Genomic DNA, 23,974 nt, shown 5'->3' with positions numbered 1-23,974 from the left:
TGAATTGGAAGTTCATATCCTTTCTCAAGAGGGCAGCAGTTCAGTGAACCACCTAAATGGCGTTTCTGCCCATGTACAAAACCTACACTAACAAAGAACTGATTTGCTAGTTTGAAATGTTCATAATTTACCTGTGCTAACAGCAGAAACTTTCCTATAATTCAAGTAACAAGACTGGTGCATCTGTATTCTTTATTCTCGTCAATATAACGCTTTGGAAAGAGTAATATGTGTGGCTTTTACAAAGTACTTGAAATTTCTTGGATAAAAGGTTCAATGAAAACATCATAACAAAATTCCCTGGCTACAAAGTTGTTTACATCTCTGAAGACAAGGAAAAAAGTTTCCATTGCTTAGTCTGTCTTGCTGATTATAAATAACAGTCTACATAGGAAACTAAAGAATTGAAAATTGGACAATTATAGGACCATTTGTAAATGAAAAATCCAAGTCCTCAGTCTATTTTTATGGTGTCGTGTCTTAACTGGCATTAACATAAGCAGAAATTCAGAAGGATCGATACTAATTAGAGTAAAAAGTGATTGATTAATGTTTTTAGAACTTGAACTGAAATGAAATCCGTGTCATGGTACAATGTTCCCTGGCCCTGGAAAAAAATCCCAAATAGACAAAGAGCCAGTGATTTATTTTCTCCTGGTTAGTGAATTAACTTTAAAAGCTGACTCTCAAGCAGGGAAAGTTTAAATAAGGAAGTGGGTGGGAGAAAATGAGTCATAATTGGGAAGATTATCTAAAACATTAAAGAAACAGGACATTGCAAAGTCCCCTTTAAAATCTCTTTGCATCTCAATATAGCGGTAGGTTTTTAGTGTCTGTGCGTGAAGCATGGTGAACAGGAGAGGAGTTTAGGACCAGGAAACTGAAGATGCTGACATCTGTCTTTTTGCATTTGGGATAATGCCACCAGCAAACACTTGTAAAACAGTAAGAACTGTTCTTATTGAGGGAAAGACTTTAACTGGCGATGATGCCTGTGGTTACTGGATACTACTTGGTTTTTTTTTCCTTTTCATATATAACATGTATTTATCTTCACAGATGAGTCCTGCTTGGTTTGGAAGAGGCTGAGTAGGGCTTTGCTATTAAACTAGTGATACATAGAATAATTCAACCAGGCTTTTTCTTAAATGGGCATCTAAGGAGTGGATGGCACATGCTGTATGTGGGAAGAAGGAAGATTTCTCTGCAGAGCTGGTGCTATAACCATGTGTCTTCCATCTAGAAAGGAGGATTAGCATTTCATACTCCTTTTAGAATATGAGCTGAGTATGATTTTAAGGCCCTGTGGAGTGATAATATACTGATTTTATGCTGTTACATGTATTTATATTCCATTGTAGCATACCCTCCAGATTGTCAGCTGCTGCTTAAACTGTCTTATGTTTATAAAGTTGTCTAATTCAAATACATTTTAAACTAATTGGACTGCTGAGGCATAATGGAATGTTTGAGTTTCACTATGCAGACAACTGAAAAAAATTACTTCAGTCTTCTTTAACTCGATACAGGGATTAACATCAGAATAGTCTTAAATAAGTTTCATTTAAACCAGTATTAAGCTTAATGGATATTTCCTAAACGCCCACCAGGAGCAGGAGAATGACGGGTTGGGGAATGGAAAGTAGGAGTGGAGGAGAATTACAGAGATCATTCAGGGAAGTAAATACATACTAAAGTATGCTTTGAACACTTCATTCATTAATAATGGAGAACTGACTTGCAAATCATCTCAGCTTATATGTCTCACTGGTTATCTGATGCTTTCTGATCAAGAATCGCTTTTGGTGAATAAAAGGTAAAGGTTCTTTACCGTCTAAAAGGTAAAGAACACCTATCTCGTTGAAATTATTGTCTCTGCCATACCTTAGCAAAGCTACACCTTTCCAGTATTTAAACTTTTTGCGGCACCAATGATCTAGAATATAGACACCACAATGTAAGCAGGTATTTTTTTAAAACCTCAGAACTAAAGGAAACTTGTCAGTATTCTGTGATATCTTTCGCTCCCACCCACAAGGTGTTACCTGTATCTTTAAATTAAGAATCATTATGTATAATCACAGATTAAAAGGCTGAAATCTACTAAAGGGGAGATGTTGTTATAAGGAAATTTATGAAAATTCATGAATCATGGGGGAGATAGAGGCAAAGGAACATCAAGGCACCGGGGGGTAAAGGCGTTATTACACTTCCTGTTTGGCATGATAAATTTGCGTTGTCATAAGTAGCTTAAACGGTATTAAGAGACTCAGGGAATGGGCCAGTACATTTTAGAATGAATTTCACTTGAAAATAGTTACCTTTTCCCAGATTTGTAGGCTTCAGTAGGTGAGCTTTAGTGGAAATGCACTGATACGGAATGCTGTGTTCATTGATCGTGCCACATAAATGAACACTTCTTTGGCCAGTGTTCATAGGCCTTTTAATACCCAAGATGCACTGTAACAGGTTGTACTGGTAGATGTTTATAATATTTACTTAGTGTTTCCTTCCTCTGTGTTTCATATAGCAAGCCAAATATAAACATATAGACGTATGTTTTTTAAGACTAAAGTTTATATAAATAACTAGTTTGTTATTGGCAACCAAAACTTAAAGTAGCAGTGCAGTAAAACTCTTAATAGCCGTTTTAGCAAGACTGTAACAGATTTTTTAAAAATTAATCCTTCATTTCACCAAAAATGAAAAAATTCTAAAGTGAGGTATCAGTGAAGGTATCTAGAGTAGAGATACAGAGAGACATTTTTTAAAAATGTAAATGTTTATTTCCTTGTTATTTCTGACTTTTAAAATCCCATTTTGCTTATATTTTCATACAAGCCTCACAGGTTTTAACCTTTGAACATACTCAAGTATAACTAAAGATAATCCTCTCCCAGGGAAAAAGAATGACAGAATCAAACTGAGAAGTAAATTGCACATAGAATACCAGTAGTGTAATCCAAGTTAACTCACTTTCCCTCGTTTTCCTTCATTTCCCCCCATTTAATTGTAATTCTTTAAGTTGCTGATTTTGCAGCCTATAATGGGAGGTATCACAGTTTCCTGGGAGTAAACTGTAATGCTTATCTTGGTTATCCATTTCTTTCGATGGGCTACAAGTTCTTTCTTTGCAAGGTTTTAAATTTCTCCCAGTTCCCTTTTTGAAAAATAAAGGAGGGAGACTATTTAAGTCTTGCCAGATGTGAGGACAAATAATAAGTGACTCCTCAGCCATTTCTTCTCCTGTCAGTGAGCTTCGATTCCAGGAAGGTACCAGCACAAGGAGAAATTGTCCAGCCTCACCAGCGAGGCCGCTGCTCCGATTACAGCGCAAGCTCCATCCAGCGGTTGGGGGTTTCGGATGTGTCGGATAATGGAAAAGTTACCTCACTGACCGTGTGGGTGGGTCATAGAAGTCTTGAACATAGCTTTCCTTTATTCCTTTAGCACCAAATGGTGAATTTAGGAAGTTCTTTATTTTGTGGCAACTCTGTTTAGTATGTTGAAAAGGTTAAGAAGGAAAAATGAAAAGACAATGAACTTCAGAGAGCCCACACCTGAAGATATCACCTGTTGTTCAACTTGAAAGTGCAGCATGCCGGGCTCACTCGCCTGGGCGCTAGAAACAGGAATGAACAAGATCAGCCCGTGAAGCCTCAGAGGAGAGAGACTGAAGTAAATCACCAGAATGTGGTGCAAGAAGTGCTTTGGAAACATAGACGAGGAAGCAGCCGCGTCTGCAGGAGAGCTGGTGGAGACGTAGCTGGGTTTGACTTGAAGGAAGAGTAGGTGGTTGCTGGGTGGTCCGGAGCAGCTGGGCATGGGGCGAGGCAGGAGAGAGGGGCGCATGCAGGCAGAGGGCGAGTGTGAGAGGCAAGCAGAGGCACGCAGGTAGAGATGCCTTATTTGCGGATATTTCTGGCATCGTAATAAAAGACCAGAAGGGCTACAGAAATGAGTGTGGAGATCACAGGAAAATATAAGCTAAGGATAAGTTGCAGCGGGTTTGTATCCTTGCACTGTATCCTTTTTTTCCTAAAAGCAGTGGAGACTTTTTTAAAAGACTGTAGAAAGTCTGAATAAAAAAATTAATAATCCTCCTAGAAAATCAGGAAAATGCAGCAAAACACTAGAATACAAAAATCACCCACAGTTCTACCATCCAGAGAAAACTGCTTTGATATTTAACATTTCAGCTTGTTTTTCTGAGCTCTTTATAAAAAAGCACATTTGATAGCACAATGTATGGTCCGTCTGCATCCTGTTTTGAAGGGTTAAATGTAGGTGTTTTCCCGTGCTCTTTCAAACTTTCCATAAGCCTAATACTATCTGGCCTCAGAGGCTCCTAATTAAAGCATGGAAGTGACACGACTATACATCTGTGGGTTTTAGAAATATGAGTCAGATAAAAGGAAAAACAGATGGAGCCGGGGGCATGGTTAGTAGGCAACTGCACGTGCAGATGTGAGAGGAGGAGGTCCCAAATGGGCAGAGGGTCAGTTCGAGGAAGAGAGACTTCTGAGGACCCTGCAACTGGGTGTAGGGAGGGGAGAGTCACAGTGAAGTCCAAGCTTGGATGAAGTGGCAGGTGGTGCACCAAATACTCAATGACAAGAGAAGAGAAGGAGCAACATACGATGGGCGCCAAAGAGTTAATTGGGTTTAGACACACAGAATTTGAGGGACTTGTGTGGTATCCACATGCAGATGTCTAAAACAAAAATAGAGTATTCTGGGGACACCATGGTTTATTGGTTAGGGATGAAGGCTTTAGAATTAAGAGATGAGCTCAAATCTCAGCTCCAGCACTTACTAGGTGACCTTGACTTGGCCCTTTAACAGAACTCTGCAGGCCTTGGTTTCCTGACATGGTAATGAAGTATTCAAGGTGGCAGACAGGAAAATAAATGTGTTTGGAATGAGGAAACAGAGTTGCTCGTTAGGTTAGTTTTGTGCTACTGAGTTTATGGCACCTACCAGACAGGCATTTGGAGATATTAATTAAGCTGGTGGAAACGGGCCTGGAGCTCAGGGAAGAGGATAAACCCATAAGAGGATGGACAGATGGTGTGATTAATGCTGCCAAAAGAGAACGTGTAGGAACAGGAAGAAGGCCAAGGCCTGAGCCCTAGAGACCACAACATAATCAAAAGGGGGACATAGGGAATTGTGTGGGAGGAAAAAGAAGAGAGGTGGGCTGTGTCATGAGGCCCAACAGGGCTTGAGAGGGTGGGGGGCATGGACGGCGGGGTGAGCTTCTGAGGATAGCCATCATGGAGAATAAGGAACTGGGAGTTAATCTGGGGACCTAGGCCAACCCGGCACATCATGGCCAGCTAGCTCAGTGAACCTGGGTGATCACATCAAATCGAGTGACTGTATTTTGTGTACGTGCTACATGCAAGGCGCTGCAGGGAATACAGAGAGGAGACCCTCTGCTGGGGGGGAGGATCACCGCAAATGACCACTGCTCGGGATCTCATGGGGGAAAGGGGAACTCAGCAGCTAAAGCCAAGTTTTGGGGCGTGGTCGAGAGGGTGCAGTCCCTCTTGTTAGCACACGTGGGGGCGTCAGGCAGAGAGTCTAGCCCTCACTGAGTGAATAAGTGGGGGGACTCGCAGGCTTAGTGCTGGGTGTGTTGGTTTGGGAAGTTCCCATAGAGGCCAGTAGGCTGTCCTCAAGGGGTGGGGCTGGGAGCTCGAGGCCAGGGGAGGTCAGCTCTCGGGGTGGCTTGTGACCAACATACTGAGGGCCCAGGTCAAAGATCGTGGGACTGATCAGCCATCTCCCAGCATTGCTGAGTGGCCTGGAACTCCGGAAGAGAAGGAGCGGACTTGGAGCGGCGTGAGCCAGAACAGCAAGCCAGCGGCGCCAGGAACAGTCAGAGTCAGGGATGGGGTGCACAGAGTCCGAGCTGGCAGGTTTGGGAAGGGCAGGCGGCCGGAGGTCATGGTGCACACGAAGGTCTGTGTGCACCATGACCATGTGCACCCTGTGGGGGTGAGAGAAATGCAAGGGCAGGCCTTAAACACAACAGAAGTGGCTTAAAAAGACAAAAACAAAACAAAGAAAGAGCAACACACCGTAGCCTGGTGGTCAGGAAGATGGACTCCAGAGCCAGGTGTTCTAGGCCTGAACCCTGGCTCAGCACCTCCACCTGAGCCCCGAAGCAGGCCGCCTGCACCTCTGTGTGCCTTAGCTCCTTCAGGTGTAGGATGGAGATGACACCACCACCCACAGCGTCAGGATGCGGCACAGATCATGTAACAGTACCTTAGAATATGACGTTAGCTGTGTGTTCGTCCAATAAACGTAAGATATAATCGTGTTTTCTCACTGGTAAGTTAAGATGAACGGACTCAGGACCCGAGGTGTCCTCTAATAGATCCAAAACTCAACCCCCCCTGCCTGGGGCACCTCCCAGCACCTGTCCTTTCCGTTTTAAACTGAGGGGTTCCCTTGCAGGGCGCATGGAGATCAGTTTGCATGCTTCTTCCTTCCTAACTCAGGTTTTGTTGATTTCCTTTGTTTCCCTTACTTGAAGACCATAGGTCATCACCACAAAAAGCACTCCTTTATATGTACAAGGTTTTAACTCTAGGGAATTATCATCAGAAATATTTATATGTGGTGACCTAATTACCTTTGATGTTCTGCCTAGACTTGGAATAACTTAATTCCATTATTGGTGGTGAGTCTATATTAATCTCTTCCTACTATCTGGTCTTTAATTTCTGCAAGACCCAAAGGACAGTCGAATCTAATGTCTGCTAACTTGGGTGTAAGAGCAAAGTTCTCTCTTTGCTACCACCTCACTTCCTGTCTGATCTTGTGCAAGTAACCTTTCAAATTTGCCTTCTGGCCGCAGGCTCTGTTTTCCCTTCTTCCCACCCCATCTCAAAGGAATGTACTTTAAACCTTCAGATTAAGAGCTCTCACTTGCCTGTTCTCCTGATTTGAATGGGATAGTGTAGTGGACATAAGTTTGGAAAAATATTGTTGCTGGGTTAAAGGTCATCTTGGACTTTGCTCTCGAAGCTTCCTCGAGGATCTCCCTGAAGTGAACAGACCGTGACACTCTGTTAGGATGCGCTGGGAAGGGAACACCACCTCGTGTCGTGGTGGGTGCGCTCTGTTCCTCGTAATGGGGACCTGGTGATAAATTTCTTCCTGATTACAAATCTTCCCTGCGACCATGTCATCTTCCTTATGGCATGATGACATGATCTTAATTGAATACAGAATCTATATATTTTTTTCCCTTAACCTTCTCATTTTCTCGTTCCGCACATTCAGGCGGAGTTCTCTTAGTTAAAAGGCTGTGACAGAGCATGAACTTTGTTTTCACAGGCCTGGCTTAGTCCCTTGTAGCTGTGTGACTTCGGGCAGGTCACCCAGCCTCACTAAGACACAGCTTCCTCATCTGTGAGATGAGATGATGCCTCTGCCTCACAAGAGTACTGCGAGGAATACGTTAGCTAATGCCTGTTAGGCACCTAGAATAGCACCTCGCACACTCTAAAGCATCTTAAGGTACTAAATAAGTAGTGGGGTGTCACTGTCTCTCACTTGGGATAGCTTCTCTTGATTTCCCAGCTCCTCAGTACAGTGAGAAAGAATCTATAGAATTCTGGAATATTGGAACAAAGGTGTCTAGAACATTAGAGATTTTAAGATACTTTTTGAGATGATAGGCCAATTATGTGATATTCAAATATCATTGGGATCTAATTTTAAATGATCACCTGGAGCCGCACATCAGAGACTTTGATGTCTGGAAATACATTAAAAATGACTATTAAAATTTTGATACATCTCAGGAATCATGGCATAGCATCGAGTGTTTATTCCCTGAGTTGAGTCATCTTGTTAGAGTGAAGGACGTCTGGGAAACCAGAGACGTGCGTGCCCGTGTAAAGCCACGTCTTCCTCCTCCATGGAAGAATAAAGTTAACTGGCAGCAGATTTGGGTAGGAACTTCCCAGGACCAGAAAGACATTCATTCTGGTCCTATAATAACCCAATAATTTATATATATATAGTATTTTAAATATAACCTCTAAGAAATATATGGGAAAGGCTGTTAAGAACTTTTAGTCGTTTTGAGTAAATGTCTTTAGAAAAAAAAATTCCTTCATGCTTAAAATGAAATCACATGAGAACATGTATATTGAAGAGTTATAAAGCATAACTGAAGAATTATAAACATAATAACAATATCAGATTCATCTTAAAGTAATTGGAGATTTTGCCCTTGAAGCATCTTTACGGAAACTGTAATTGTTCATTAGCATTTATGAAATTCTTTGCAGAACATCTGCATCCCTGCCTGGTGGTTTGAGGCACGGGGCAGGGCTTACGGCACTAAGATTTTGGAGAATGAATTGCTGGCTCCACACAGGCATTCTCTGCCCATCCAGCTAATGAGCTCCATGAGCTGCAGTGGGGTCTCTCTGTCCCAGCTCCATACGGAGGAGCCATGTCAGACTGTCTGGAAAGAGCTGCAGGCACTGGTGACATCTGTGCGTCAAGGAGACGGAGCTGACACTGCAGCACGTTCATCGGCCAGCGAGGACGGCCACTAGGCAAGCAGGCTGAACCTAACTCAAGGGAGAACTGGGCCAGTCTTTGCTGAAAGGTTACCACTGGAGGTGTGAAGGGGCACAGGAATAGCCTAGGAAGTCCGTTACTAGGAGAGGAGTGAGAGAGGAGCAGAGAAAATAAACGGTATAATCTCTTAAATCTTTTCCGATTTGGTAGTTTAGATACACTCAAATGTATTTTTCTTTGAGGCAAGACTCAGAGAATCAGCTTTCAGTCTGCTATACTATCATATTTATAAATTTTAAAAAGCCCATTTCAGATATTTTATAGATATCAAATGCCTTTTTAATAGCAGATTTATAATTATTTTGAACATTCAAGCCTGTATGTTAGGCTCCAGTGGAAGCAACTGGGATTATTTATTAAATCAATATTGTGTTGTAACTATCACTTTTGTCCAAAGACTTGCAAGAATAAATTCTTAGTAAAGTGCTAAATACAAAGTAGGAGTTATGTAGTTTTGAAGTGGCAAATATTAAGAACAGTATTTATACGATGTTAACCTATTTAACTTTCCATTAAAAAAAAATCAGGCTACCACCCCAGTGTACCAGCCATCTCAAAACTACCTTCCATTTATTAAGCATAAGTCTGACAGAGTGATAAAGCCCCGTGCATGCAGATGGATCATGTATTTCTCCCAAATATAGATGAGTTTCAGTAATGGCTTTTTAAAAATTGGAAGCCAATTATATTACATCAAATATGACTCAGTTTTTTATAAATGATTAGATAAAAAGTCTGCTTTAAGTAGAATTTATGTTGAAAAAATAATGAATATATAATATAAATGCATGGCAGCTACCATATTCCACTTTTAAGTGGATGGTCGGTTAGTCTGCTCACCTGTAGGCACTTACTACAGTCCTGTTTTTGCTACAAAGAATGTTTAGAGTGAAAGCCAACTATTCACTGACTCGCTACTTAAAATTACATGCTTTCTACATGGTTGGAGTCTGATTTAGTTACTTTCTGTGGGTGAATTACCTGGCTTTTATGAGCTCTGGGGTTTTGCTGTGTTAGATTTTGTGGGTGTGTGCTGCCTGTAAAATAGGAATAATAACGGCACCTCTTCTATAAAGTTGTAAGGATTCATCAGTTTATGTAAAACAATTATAGCAGCGTCTGGCACGTAGTGAGCAATCAGTGAGTAAGTGTTAACTGTTCTCCTGGTGGTATTTTCACTGTTGTGATTAACCTAAAGCAGGGCTCCGTGGGTCCATGATTTTCTCACCTCCACCACAAAATCCCCAGTAACGTCTCAAACCTGCATATGAGTGATAAAACCATACATCAGCAAGGTTACTTTTGCTTGTGTTTGTGCTGGCTTCAGCAAGGTCAGGGACCTACTGTTGGAAGACCATCTGTGTGGATGAAACACAGCTTTGCTAATACTACCGGCATCCCCCTTGGATTTTGCAAAATATGACCAGGATACCCACAGTTTGCCACATTCAGCTAAAGTATGATTTGGAGTCAGCAGATATTATTTCTTATAAAGCTTCTATTTTTAGATCCTGTAGGATGTGGAAGACCTCAGGGTGACTACATTGCATGGCAATAATAGACAGTATGATCTGTTGGATAATGAATTCCCTGACTCAGAAAAGATGTATTATTTTGTCTTGGCACAAATTCTGCTGGCTTGTTTTCTTTAAAGATACTGGTCAGAGCTGGAATGAGAACATATAAAAGTGTGAGTGAGTCAAAAAGATACATCACCACCACTAGAAGAAAATAAGGGCTTGAAAGAACAAACTACGAATGCTAAAAGCAGTGTAGATGTACCTCAGTGCATTTCGATCAGCGAGAGAAGCAAGACAAGAGGCACATACGTGTGGCTCCATGTACGTGGCATCTGGCGCAGGACAGGTCAGCGGTTAGCAGGAGCGGTCACAGGGAGAGGCGTGTGGCTGACTGCAAAGAGATCTAAGGAAGGTTTCGACGGAAATGTTTTGTATCTTAGTTGGGGTACTGGTGACATGATGGTAAGCATTTGTCAAAACTCCTAAAATACACACCAAAAGGGTAAAGTTTACTCTTTGTAGATTGTATCTCCATAAATCTGGCGTTAAGAAATGAACCAAACACAGTTGCTTGTAGCATTTGACCCAGGCTCTAGTATGTACTGTACTATGAGTTCGTAGAACAGCGCATCCATTTTCCTCTGAGATGTTGATAGATTTCTTATGTATTTACTATGGATTTGTGTTCACTTATGACAGGCTTGAAAATCACATTTTTAGCTCATTAAGTATTTTACTTTCTCCTCTGTAAGTAGAAATTGTTTCGAAAGTACTGGAAAGATTTTCAGTTTCACAGAATATACTGCAAACGTTTCACAGTGTGTAAGCTTTCCATGTTGATGAGGATGCTTCTAGCTACAAACACCACCAGTAATACTTGACCTGGCATAGACAGTAAGGATGTTTATTGGCTTCATCTGTGGTTATGGGCTGGCTGCTCTGTAGCACTCAAGCCTTACACGTTACCCTCATTTACATGGAGCACCACAGAGAGATCGCTTTCTCCATGGTTCTTCCTTAAAAGTAAGGAGCCCCCTTTTCCAAAGCCCCTTGGTGCCTATTCCCTCCTGTTTCCTTGGCTTCTGAACCAGTTGCTGTGGATTCTGGATTGTTAACCATTCAGGACCTCCCTTTTGATCCAGGGATAAGCTAGTTTCTCCAAGGCAAAGGCTGTGCAGTCGGGGGGTGCAGATACACTAAGCAAATCCAGACATTGTTAAGAAAGAGGGAGAAGGTGCCAGTCAGCCAAGCAACAGTGCTAGCACTTTACCCTGAATTTATTAAATTAAACCAAAACCTTGACTAATTGTGGAATTTGATGACTGCATAGTTCTTATTTCAGTATTTCTGAGACCACAGATGACTCAAACAGTTTTATGTTCCCTTACCCAAAGAGTTCACGTAAAAACACTTCATTTCAGGGCTGCTGTGAGAAGCAATGTGGAGACTTCCCACGTTAGAGGGATAACAAGCATAAAGTAGATCTCCTATATGTTAATACAGTGAAGCATTCATACAGCTTAATAGCATTTTATACAGTTTAAAATGTAGCATTTACATAAATAAGACACTGGTATAAAATATACCTTGGTCTGCTGTGGTACTAGAGTTTTTACTAAACCCTCCATACATTCCTGGAGTGAAAGTGGTATTTTAGCAAAGTAACTAGGTAGACATTTCTCAATAAAAAGATGTTTAGATATAAAATATTAAATAAGGTTTTTTTTTTAATAAGGGTTTTAATATTAAATAAGGGTTTGGATGGTTGAAGAAGGCTCCAGGGACATGGCATGGAAAGTCGGCCATCAAAAGGAAGGCAATTTTCAACACCTAGAGAGAAGCACTGAGAGGATACGCCAGACAGAGAGGATGGAGGGAAGAAGGGTTTGGGGAGGGCCGGGGGCATGTTTGGATAATGGTGGATTAGATGAGAGTCTGGAGGGAAGGATGCCTGTAAAGAGAAGGATGAGAAGGGAGTTTGAGGGACGTGAGTAGAGATGAGGGTTGAGCAGCCCTGAATGGTACACAGAGTCTGGACTGTACCCTGTTGGTGAGAGGGGTGTTGAAAGCTTGCTTTCTTTGGGAAGTGGGACCATCTGGAAAGAGCAGTTTTAGAAGGATTCCTCTGACAGCAGTATGCAAGGTGAGCCCAAGCCGAAAAACAGAATCAGCTCATTTCACAACGATTGATCGGCCTGGGCTTGAGATGTGGTAGGAGCGAAACCAGGCGGCGGTGACGAGCACTTAAAAGATGGATTGCATGACATGTCACATCAGGGGCAGGAGTGGGTAGCTGACTGGTTTATGTAGTAGGGAACTAAGTTTAAAGTAACTCAAGGTCCAAAAGCCGGATGACTGGAAAGGGATGGAACCTTTGCCAGGATGGTACCATTCAGGTTTGGGGTAGGAGTGACAGGATTGAGGTTTTCCAAAAAAATGAGTTTGGCCTTACATCGACAGCACGTCAGAGTGGTAGCAAACGTCCAACAACAGATGAGATTGCTGCTCATCCATCCATTCAGCAATATTTCATTGAAGCATTGTCGACATTCTGTCATAGAGCCATAGCAAGGAAAAAATGTTGCTGTCTTTATGGAACTAGCAACATTATACAGTTATATTAAGCAAATATATACTGAGGAAATAATGAAATGTGTGGATTTAATTAAAAGTAGTGGGCAGAAGGAGGTGGGTGGGGGCATAGATGAAACAAAGTTAACAAAGAGCTGACAGTTGTTGAATCTCAGTGATGGACACATGGGGGTGCATTTTATTATTTTCTATACTGGTGTATAATTTAAAATTTCCATCATGGTTTTCTAAAAGGCAAAAAGTTACCTGCCTAGAGCTCGTAACTAGATGAGACGTCTGAGAGAAAGATGAAATCATGTCCAAAAAGTAGTCTGAGGGAGGTAGGGAAACACTGAGCCGAGCAAATATAGTGTGTGGGAACCGAGAAAGGCAAAAGGGGTTTCAAGGGGAAAAAATGGACGGTAGTGTGAACTGCTGCAGAGGTCAAAGAGGTCGTTTTAAGTTAAAGAAGTTGTTCAGGTGATGTAGAGCAGATGGCATGTATCTAATTCTGTTCACTTCTGGTTTTCCATTCCTTCATGGCAGGAAGGAAACAGGGACCTGAGAAGCTTGAGGAAACTGTCTTATCAGACCCTTTATTTGGGTGCTTTTTGCTTGAGAAATATTGTTCAAGGTTTATTGCCTAACATGTGAATATCTATTCTATTTTAGGAGACTAATGAGCAAAAACTTCACAAAATAGCCAATGAACTGTTGCTGACGGAAAGAGCCTATGTCAGCCGACTTGACCTCTTAGATCAGGTGAGAGTCTCCCTTTCCGTATTATTTTACTCTTCGGCGTTACACACCATTTTAACTTAGTAATTAAAGTGTTGTAGAACCCAAAAGGAGGTCATGAGTGTTTGTGGCCAGTGAAAGCTACTTCTTCAAGGAAATCCTAAGGGTGTTTAGTTTTGTCAGTGAATTCACGAGGTGTAAAAGTTTTTAATTCATAAACAACTGATTCAAAGACTCTGTAATAAGTCACAAAATGCCTTTATCTGTGTCTTTTGACCCTAAACACCAGGCTGTTGTCTTGGCTACTTATTGTGATCCTTGCGCCGTGTTACCATTATACTTACGTAAGTGATTCTGATGGTAACGTGAATGTATCGATTCAGTTTGTCTCGTTTGCTGCTCGGCCCCATGTGAGTGATCTAAATCGGCTCAGTCACAGGGTGGAAGGGATTGTGAGAGTTCACTTGTCCAGCCTTGTATGAAGTGTTTAATGCGTGCCTGGTGTAAACTTGCACAGGCAGGATCTGGGAATCTACTTTAGCACGTTTTGTACCTTCATCTTGATGGTGGACCCTTCAGTATCATTTCAAGTATACATCTGCCAAGCAAGTTTTAAAACACATCCTAAGAAAAACTGTGGAGGACTAAGGCCTGTTAGTCCTGTTTTAGCCAGAAAAGAACAAGATAATTGGTAGATTGTCTGCTAATACAGACTCCTCTTATTAGAAGAGAATGTTGCAATGTTCGAGCATTATTTTTAAGTAGAATTGTCCCACTCCTGGTACTGGAACTTCATAGGCACTGGCCGTCTTGATACACCTCCTTATCATCGGTTCCCAGAGTGACTACATCCCTGTTTGAGTCTTAAGGAACCAGGTTAAGGCTTACGTTCTGTGAAATCAAATATTCTCCAAAAAATTCGCCAGAAGTCCATCAGTTCATGTTGAGTCTGTGCCTTTGAAACAACCTTTCTCTTCGTGGGCGCTACAGCCCTGAAACTTGTAGGTATTCCCATAGTGGAGGTGGGTCGTTCCCTCTTACCAAGTTTTCTTTTTCTTTTTTTCTTTCTCAGCCGTATTAGCTTGTCAGCTACTATTGCTGACCTTTGACAATTTTTAGAGTTTTAATTACAATATCCTATCAGTTGGAGTCTCTCAGGACATAATTTTGTGTTCTTTTTGCCTCCCAAGAAAATGCAGTGGAGGTGAATTTAGAAAATTAATAACCATCTGGAATTCATGCAGGAACAGACCTCCTTCTGCCTACATTTAGCAGAATGGCAGTTAAGAGGTGTAGTAGCCCTTGTGGAGTATAGCTGAGACTGCAGGGGTTTTTCTTGTCTTTAAGATACCTGTTGTTACATACAGGAGATGTTTTTATCCTCATACCGGTGTTTTAAATTATGATGCATCATCATTTACTAAAAAGCAAAAAACATCTGAGAGATGAAATACTCTTTTGTCCATCCATTGACCGGATATTTATAAAGCACCTTCTACTGTGGGAACTAGACTGTCGTGCCCTCACTCCCCAAGAAGCATAGTTTTAGTAGGGAAAATGAGATTTAAGCCAACAAATTATAATAAAGGGCAATATGTAGTAAGTGCCATGAAAGTCATTGAAAAATAAAGAAGAGTGGAAAATACTGCAGTTATTGTGTGTAATAAGGTTTTCTGTATCTCTTAATTCTACCTATAGATAGGAAGTAAACCCAGTAACCTCAGAAATTCTGGCACAGAAAACATCCCGCTGAAAAACCAAAGCCTCGGTCAGAGTCAAGTCTCCTAATTATTATCCCTGATTCTTCTCAATCAAAGCACATAGTCCTACATATAAAAAATGATTGATTGATTGAACTGCGAACTTTGCCATTTATTCAATAAGCAGTTCCTAAGAGCCCATTGTGTGCCTATCACAGTGCTTGGTGGTTAACCAGTAAATTTGAAGTAATGGTTGCTTTATTCTCTTACTCAGGTGTTTTATTGCAAACTATTAGAAGAAGCAAATCGAGGGTCATTTCCAGCAGAGAGTGTGAATAAAATATTTTCTAATATTTCATCAATAAATGCCTTCCATAGTAAATTCCTGTTGCCAGAGCTGGAGAAACGAATGCAAGAATGGTAAGAGGAGCAGATAAGATCACAAATGGTATGTGTAAGGCGGTCATACTAGCTGCTGTGTTATTCAGCTTTTAAACTGAAATAGCAGTGCTACGCAGATCTGTGGCCAAATATTTGTGCTAAATTTTTATGTTAAAAGACCACTGATGGAAGTGTGGTACATTTTTGGCTATAGCTGAAAAGGATTTCATCTCTGCTGTCCAAACTACCTTTTGATAGTGGAGACAGATATTAGGGGTGATCTGGAGCTTCAGGAATTCCATAGCAAATCTCTTTACTATGTCATTCCTAAACTTCCTTTAAAAAAGTGCTTCTTCACTGGGGATCAACAGTCGTGAAGCTTAGAACCTCACCCCCCTGTGTTGAGAGAAAGCTTCTGCATCCGTGGATGTTTTATTGCCCTTGTCCAGCTCGGATCAGCACATAGTCTACAGGCACACACCTGATCATCTACAATTGCTCTCTTACAACACTGAACTATGTCTTCTACCTTTATCTTGCATCTACCTACCACTTCAGCATTTTATTAAAAATAAAAATAATAATAATAATAAAGGGAGAAATGTGGGATCCACATATAAATCAAGTATAAAAATCAAACGAATATTCGTATTTGACCTGATTGTTTATAATTCATAATGCGTGATCAGAACCAAAAGTTTCTGTGATGCCTGCCCTTGCACTGTTCACCATGTAAGAACTTATTCACTATGTAAGAATTCGTTCACCATGTAAGAACTTGTTCGTTATGCTTCAGAAGATGGGAGACTGACGAGAACTAGGCTTGAGATGGATTAATGATTGTGCATTGAGCATTGACCCCCCTATACAGAATTTTATTGTTGTTAACAACCATTTGATCAATAAATATGAGAGATGCCCTCTCAAAAAAAAAAAAGTGCTCCTTCATCCTCTACTGGTCTCACATCACAATGAATCTGATAAAGCAGAGGATGTATGTAGAAAGTGATTACTTCATTTGGATCCTATTTACTCATTCTATAAGAAATCTTAATGATTTGTTTCTGTGTTTTATGCAGGGACACTACTCCTAGAATTGGCGACATCCTTCAGAAATTGGCACCGTTCCTTAAGATGTATGGAGAATATGTGAAGGGATTTGATAATGCCATGGAATTGGTTAAAAACATGACAGAGCGTATTCCCCAGTTCAAATCAGTAGTTGAAGAAATTCAGGTAATAGGACTCTTATTCAAGTCTGTCAGTTAATTTTTCTGTACAGATTATAAGATTTTCTACATCTAAAATTTAGATTGAAAGATATGAAACACCAAGCCAAATTCCATTCTACTCTGAATTATGCAAAACTCGTATCTGCAGAGTTAAAGTATTTATTGTGAACATGCCATGCACTGGGCAGGAAATTCTCCATTTGGTTTTGAGACGAGAAAAGTCTAGCTTTATCAAGGTATACATAAATTTAGAGTAAGTTCCCATTCAGGACAGTGCCGCTCTTGCTTGCTTTCAGAGGTTGAGATGTTGGAATGAGTATAAATAAATGTAAAGAATTATTGCTATAAACCCTGACATTTTGGAAAGATCATTATCTGAGTTTTATGTCACTTTATATATGTGTTCTGGGTTTTTTTTTTTCAATTTCCTCAACCTGGATAATACATTTTAATATTACCATAACAATTTCTATTTGATTTTCTAGTCACAGTTGTTAATGACTTATTCTTTGCTGAAGTTTAAATATTGGAAAAGGAATTATTTAGATCATGTAAGATTCCTGGGGTAGGGAGTCTGCTGCTCCGTGACTGCTGCCTTTTGTGTTACATAAATATTTTTTTATTTGCCCTTTTAATTGAATCTGTTTCATCACAGTCTACTTCAAATTAATTCTGGTAATTCTTAATTCTGGTAAAATACATTTTGCTCCACCATAGCTCTGTTCCTTCTTCAATGCTCCATATATCATCTGTATTACCTCTATACTTTTTAAATCTAGTAATACAGCAATATTGTTTTATGCAATTGTATTTCTTTTAAACAAGTTAAGGAGAGATATTAGAAAAAATGTACATATAAATATATTTATTAAGCCATACATTTACTACTTCTGAACTAAGATCCTTTCGGTGTGAAAGTGATATGGTTTCTTGTAAGGCAGACTGGGTAGCAGTGAAGTTTCTTTGTCTTTGTTTATCTGAGAATTAATTTTTTTTCTTCACCATTGAAGGATAATGTTGCTGGATACAGAATTCTTGATTGACAGTTTTTTCTTTCAGTAATTACAATGTCATTTCACTTTCTGGCCTCTGTTATAGATGAGAAGTTAGCCATTAATTATACTGATGTCCCCCTGTCTGTAATGCATCATTTTTCTCTTGCTGCTTTTGAATTTTTCTCTGTTTTTGGCTTTTAACGGTTGAATATGATATGTCCATGTGTAGATCTTTCTGTATTTATCCTTCTTAGAGTTTTTTGAGCTTTGTAGATGTGAAGATTTTTTTTTTTTGGTACCATTAATATACAATTACATGAGCAACACTGTGGTTACTAGACTCCCCCCATTATCAAGGCCCCCCCACATACTGCATTACAGTCTCTGTCCATCAGCATAGTAAGATGCTATAGAATCACTACTTGTCTTCTCTGTGCTGTACTGCCTTCCCTGTTCCCCCCACCTGCTACTGTAGGTTATTCATTAAAAATTAATTTGAGAAGTTGTCAGCCATTATTGTTTTAATATTTTACTCTCATTACACATATGTTAGTATTGTTGATGTTTTCCTATAAGTTTCTGACTATTCATTTTTTAGTCATTTTTCTCTCTGTTCTTTAGATTGTATAATTTCTAATATCTCTATTCAAGTTCATTAATTTTTTTATTCTGTCATCTCAGCTACGCTGTTGAGTCCCTGTAGTGAATTTTTCACTTGTTGTTATACCTTTCAATTCAAGGATTTGCATTGTTCTTTTTCATAATATCTGTTTCCTCCTTGAATCTGTGTGCTTTCATTTTTTTATACTTTCCATGTTTTTCAAATATGATTTCCTATATTTCTTTGATGTTTTTAGAATAACCACATTTAGGTCTTTTGTGTGGTGTATCCACTGTGTTCAGAGACAATTTCTTTTGACTGCCTTTTTCTTCGGTTTAGGTAACACTTTGCTATTTTTGTGACTGTCTCATAATTTTTTGCTGAATATTGGATATTTTAGATAGCATATTATAGCATCTCTGATTCATATTTTCCCCACTGAAAAGAGTTTGATTACTTATGGTTTGTTTAGTAATTTGCTCCAAATCAAATTAAACCTATGAAATCTGTCTGTCCTCCGGTGTGCAGTCATTGATGTCTCTCTCAGATTTTTGCTGAAAATTCTTATGTTCATATGTTTGTGTGGCTTTCTAGGGGTTGCATTGGCCCTATATCTCTAGGTTAGGGGTCACACAGTTATTGAACAGAGAGGGCTAACTGCCTACAGCCAGTAAGCTTCTGTCCTCTGCTGATGGACCTGTCTGCGCATGGGGAGCACTTTCGAATTTAAAGATCAGCCGTTCTCAAGTCCACAGGGCCCTTTCACACCTGTCTACAGGTGAACAGCCTTAGTGTGGCCAGAAGACTGTGCTTGCTGGCTTAGGCTCTTCGGTCTTTGCTGATCATTCCCGCGGCTTCAGCCAGGACAGTCACCCCGCCCACGGCCACAACCTCAGGCTGCTGGAGCCACTGGCCCTCCTCACTTACCCACCTAAGAGATCTTCACTTTCCCTGACAGCATCGCTGGGGGTGTGCGTTGCCCACCCCTCCAAACCAAATGAGAGGTGCACTTCAGCTCTGGCAGAGAACCTGCCAGTCCTCACGGTCTGTCCCACCCTGGCAGAACCTTCATGTTGACTGAGTTCGGGGAGGAATAGGTGGAGCCCTGGACCAGAATGCCGCAGATTCTCCCTGTTCTTGCTGAAAGGTCAGCACATTTTTTCAGATTTTTTTCAAATTCTGTGCCTTTGGTTGATTTCCTAAGGGCTGTAATGGTTGTATTAGCAGTTTTATCCAGCTGTCTCATTGCTTTTTTAGAGGATTTTGTCAGCCTCCTCTCTCAGCCGTAGCCAAAACGCCCGCCCCTTCTCCTACACTCCTTTTCTGAACAGCTCTTTCCTCTCCTGGTTAAGCATTCATCTCTTTCTGAACATGGCTCCTTCTTTGATTCTTTCGTTGGCCCCTTCTGCTAATAAATAAATGTGGGCAAAGCATATGTTTGCCTTTCACATTCTTGCTCTTTACGCCCTCCGTGGTAACATAGTTCCTCAATCCTTTAACCATCGTGTCGTAGAGATGTCTCTAGGGTCATTGTTCCTACCTACGTATTCTGTTCCTCTGTCCCTGAACACCAGTCACAAATGTCTGGGCACTAGTTACATGATTCTGTTTGAACATCCTGCTGTCAAAGTCAGCATATTTCATTCCTGTCTTTAGCTTGCAAGCATTCTTTTCCATGTGATGTTTTGTACCTTGTGTTTTATGGTTATGTGATTGGATTTATTAGAGATCCCCAGTATTTTCTGATTCACTAGAGCTTCGTGACTTGATTTGTCACTTTTCCTCATTCTCTGTGTGCGTTCGTTTACCTGTGAGATAATATATTCCAGGTGCTTAGCATGGGGCTGTGGCACAGTAAGGCCTCCCTGGATGATGGTCGTGATGCTGTGACTGTTGTTTTATCAAATCTTAAAATTCTCTCTCTGCTATGTCTGTCTTCTCCATGTAAGGAAATAATGGGGTTGTGGAAAGAGTGGTGGATTGAGAATCTGCTAACTGAGTTTAGAATTCTAGCCTGACACTTACAGTCACTGGACCTTAAAAAACTCCCCTAACTTCTCTGAGCCGCCGTTTCTTCCAATAAATATTTTGGTACCAGCAATATTTTCCTATACAAATATATGCAATAGGTTTGTTGGAGGAAATCAAATGAGGTGACTAAACTAAGAACATTTTCACGCTTCATTAGAGGAAAGCTATTATTCCCTTCGCTTCCCTGCTGATTTCAGGCTCTTTTTGCTTTTTTCCCTGTTATACAATAATAACTTCCAAACTAGTTTCCCCACATGTCCCGAAAGCCACATTGCAGTAGGTTAACCTTAGAGGATCTCAGACCCAGCGATAGCACTCCCCTGCACAAAAACCAGCATGAGATGAAGCAGATCTAAACTCAGCTCAGCATTCTTACCCTAGATCACCTCTATTTCCTCATCCCTCGCTTCCCTGTGAATACCTTATTTGCCAAGAAAACTCAGCTGTTCCCTTTTACTAAATGCATTTCATGCCCCATGGCCCACTGCCCACGGGCCTGTTCTCCAGCGTCCCTCTTCCTGCCTTTAGCCCCTGGCCTTCCTCATGTGCCCTCCCACCAAAGCCTGCCCTCATCAGCACTCATGTGGAATGCTGCCTTCTCTGTGAAGCCTTTAGTGTTTTGTTTGCTTTGAATGCAGGCATCATGTCTAATACAACTTATATGCTCTGCAGTGCCTTGATCGTGGTTTGAGTTCAATAAATATTTTAATGTGATTCCTGCTTTCTTTAATATGAACAGAAACACATCTTATTGTTCAAATAATTTTTTCCTTCTCTTGTGTTAACAGTCATTGAAAGCAAATGCTGTGGACTCAATTTTACCCTAAGAAAAGATCTATTCAGAAAATTTGGTTTTCTAATGGAAAAGAATGCCATGACCTATGAAAAAATTAACATTTTCTGGCTTCATAATATGCTCAGATCTTGTTATTCTTCTCTGTGGAGTCTTTTTAAAATGCAAAGGGAGTGACATTTGTAGTAGTCTTACTATGAAAATGTTTCTGCTGAATCTGAAGTCATTTAATACAGTTGTGCTCAGTAAACCTCATTAAATAGATGCGTCTTCTAAAAATCTCTGGACTATGATTTAATAATGTGACTGCACAAACCCTTGTAGTGACTAATTGCAGTAGTTGCCAGCAATCCGGGATTTCCATACTTAAAATTCTGTTCAGTTCTTTTTCCTATTCTTATACTAGGTTGGTCATCAAACTTGAATGTTGTAAGAATCTTGTGTGTTTTTAACACGCAGGCCCCTAGCCCCAGAGATTGTGGTTTCCTAGATTGGGATGGGATTCAGAATTTGCCTGTTTCATAGTGCCTTACACAGATCTAATGCAAGTGATGGACAGACCCCACATTGTAGGGAAATACTACCCTGGAGGTAAGTTCTCTGTGGCTTTTCCAGACTGAGTTTTTGAACTGGCCAACCTGAGTTTTAAGTCTTCCCTTAAAAACCTTTCTCATTATAGAAACAGAAGGTCTGTGGGAGCCTGACTTTGCAGCATCATATGCTCGAGCCTGTTCAGCGGATTCCCCGGTATGAGATGCTCCTTAAAGATTACCTAAGGAAACTTCCACCTGACGATCCGGACTGGAATGATGCTAAAAGTAAATGCTTTTTTTCTCCCTCCTTTTTACTATGGAATAATCAAGTGGCCAAACAGCCTCGTGGTTCCCAAGTGAGACACGTCTCACAGCCACTTCAATAAACCATTGCTGCGGGAAAATAGCCTCCCTGGGAATTGATATCAGCATCTCAATCAGGCGAGCACTTCTGAGGCCAAATCACAGGTTTAGAACAATGCAAGTCACATTTCTTTTGCTGGTTTCACGTTGATCATGAACTCAAAAGTATAAAACTGCAGTCTTAGAGACATCTGGAACAGCAATACACAATTACCTCCTCACAGGAAAGATGCAGCCATTCAGAATTACTCGTGCTGCTGGTTAACTAGATAGGTTGGGGCACGCCAAGAGCGATAAAATGACATTTACTATGTAAAAATATCAAGCCGAGTTGGTGCCATCCACCCTAAAACAGAAAATGGTGCTTATTTGTGTCAGTTAACATTTTCCCCAAGAAAACTGTGTTCCTATTCTGCTTACTGTCTTTTATTCTGTCATGAAATCATCATGAAAGGTTTTTTTAAGGCTCAAGATGTTTTGGTACTTGAGCTTTCTCACGTACTTTTAAAAAACCAATTAACTGAAAATCCAAGAAATAGAAATGGCTTCGTATTCATTGGGTGCTTACAATGCTCATGTCCCACATCTTTAAACATTGGTACTTTCTTAACAATTTCTTTATTATAAGTCAATCTTGGTAAGAGGTAAGGAGCACAGAGCACAGTCTTTGGCCTCAGAACCTGGGTCATTTTTGAATACAGATGTTCTCTGATAGACTTACCCACCCCCAAGTAAGCTGTGGCCACAAGAGCTTCTCTTTCCCCCCTTCTTCCTGCACAGATTAGAATGCTCCTGACTTGCCTTCTTCCCACTTTCCCCGCCATTCCCTCTGTTTGTCGTCTGCCTGGGTGCTTGGCTTTATGGCAGAAATAGCGGGAGGACTGGGGATGGGGTCACTGTCGCTACTGGTCAAGCTGGTCTCCTGGGCAGGGGCCCAGCCCACCTCCCTGTGTCTCTACCTTGGATCCCGTATGGAGTGCACAGAATGCTCGAACCCGATGGTTCTCCCAAATGTAAACGAACAGTACTTCTACCATGCAAAGACTTTGACTTCCCTGAAGGCGCCTTACTTTAGCAGCACACTAAGCTATTGTATTACTCTCTGTGGTTTGCCATTGCTCCTTACACTAAAAATCTAAGGAAATCACCGAAGTGCTTGTAGAGACCTAAAAGGAGAGGGCAGAGGAACAGAAGTGCCTTCTGCTCAGCAGGGGAACAAAGAAGAAGATTTGGTCCAGAAGAGGCGAGGTAGTCGTGGTGACGGAACCAAGCAGCCAGTATTCACAAGAGAGAAGAGAAGGGAAGTGAGCAGGGCGTGACTGAGGATGGAGAGCACGCCCCGGGTGGGTCCAGCGGGGGCCTCAGCCGCCACAGCTCCCCGCCGCCGTCCCCGAGCTCCCCCTGGCCCGTGCCGAAGCGTCCCCAGTCCCCTCGCTTGCCGCCACCTGGCCCAGCAGCCCCTCCCTCAGCACTGGCCCCTGGGGGTTCCCTTTCAGCTGACCAAGGCTAGGGCTGTGTTTCCCCAGACAAAGTTGGTCATGCTTGGTGGTTAATATGCTCATAAAACTAATAAAATAGTACTCCTGCTGAAATGTAGAACTTCGAGCCGGAAGACCTAGGCTCAAATATCAGTATCATAGCTGTGTAGACCTTAGCCAAGTCACGTCACTCTCCATCTGTTTCATCTGCCAAGTGGAGGCACCTCATTTTCCCTCAAGGTTGTGTGAGAATTAAGTGACATAATATATACGAAACCACCTGGCAATGTGCCTTGAAACCAGGTAGCGCACACGGCATCTGTTAGATTTGATAACCCGTTTTGAATTAAGTATACCAATGAGCCTGATTACTGTGTGCGACTTTTATGAGGAAGTAGCTTCAAGTTCCAGGTGTTCTGCTGACA

At 41.1% G+C, this 23,974-nt stretch overlaps 1 protein-coding gene across 9 annotated transcripts in view; it reads left to right on the top strand.

Annotated features, from left to right (window-relative positions):
- The window catches only part of FGD4 (FYVE, RhoGEF and PH domain containing 4), a 179,641-nt gene that overhangs the window by 124,687 nt on the left and 30,980 nt on the right, over positions 1-23,974 (top strand). For 8 of the 9 annotated variants that reach the window (XM_073223336.1, XM_073223334.1, XM_073223335.1 and 5 more), the window contains 4 exons: positions 13,377-13,466; positions 15,417-15,562; positions 16,603-16,759; positions 21,855-21,993. In XM_073223336.1, coding sequence (XP_073079437.1) covers positions 13,377-13,466; positions 15,417-15,562; positions 16,603-16,759; positions 21,855-21,993 — 532 coding nt within the window. Of the gene's footprint in view, positions 1-13,376; positions 13,467-15,416; positions 15,563-16,602; positions 16,760-21,634; positions 21,835-21,854; positions 21,994-23,974 lie in introns of those variants that run through there. The other variant, XM_073223343.1, reaches the window with a different exon arrangement.

This window comes from Manis javanica, chromosome 15 (assembly GCF_040802235.1).
Source record: "Manis javanica isolate MJ-LG chromosome 15, MJ_LKY, whole genome shotgun sequence".
NCBI classification, from domain to species: Eukaryota; Metazoa; Chordata; class Mammalia; order Pholidota; family Manidae; genus Manis; species Manis javanica.
The sequence above is the reverse complement of the archived record's forward strand: the minus strand, read 5'-3'. Positions and strand labels throughout refer to the sequence as shown.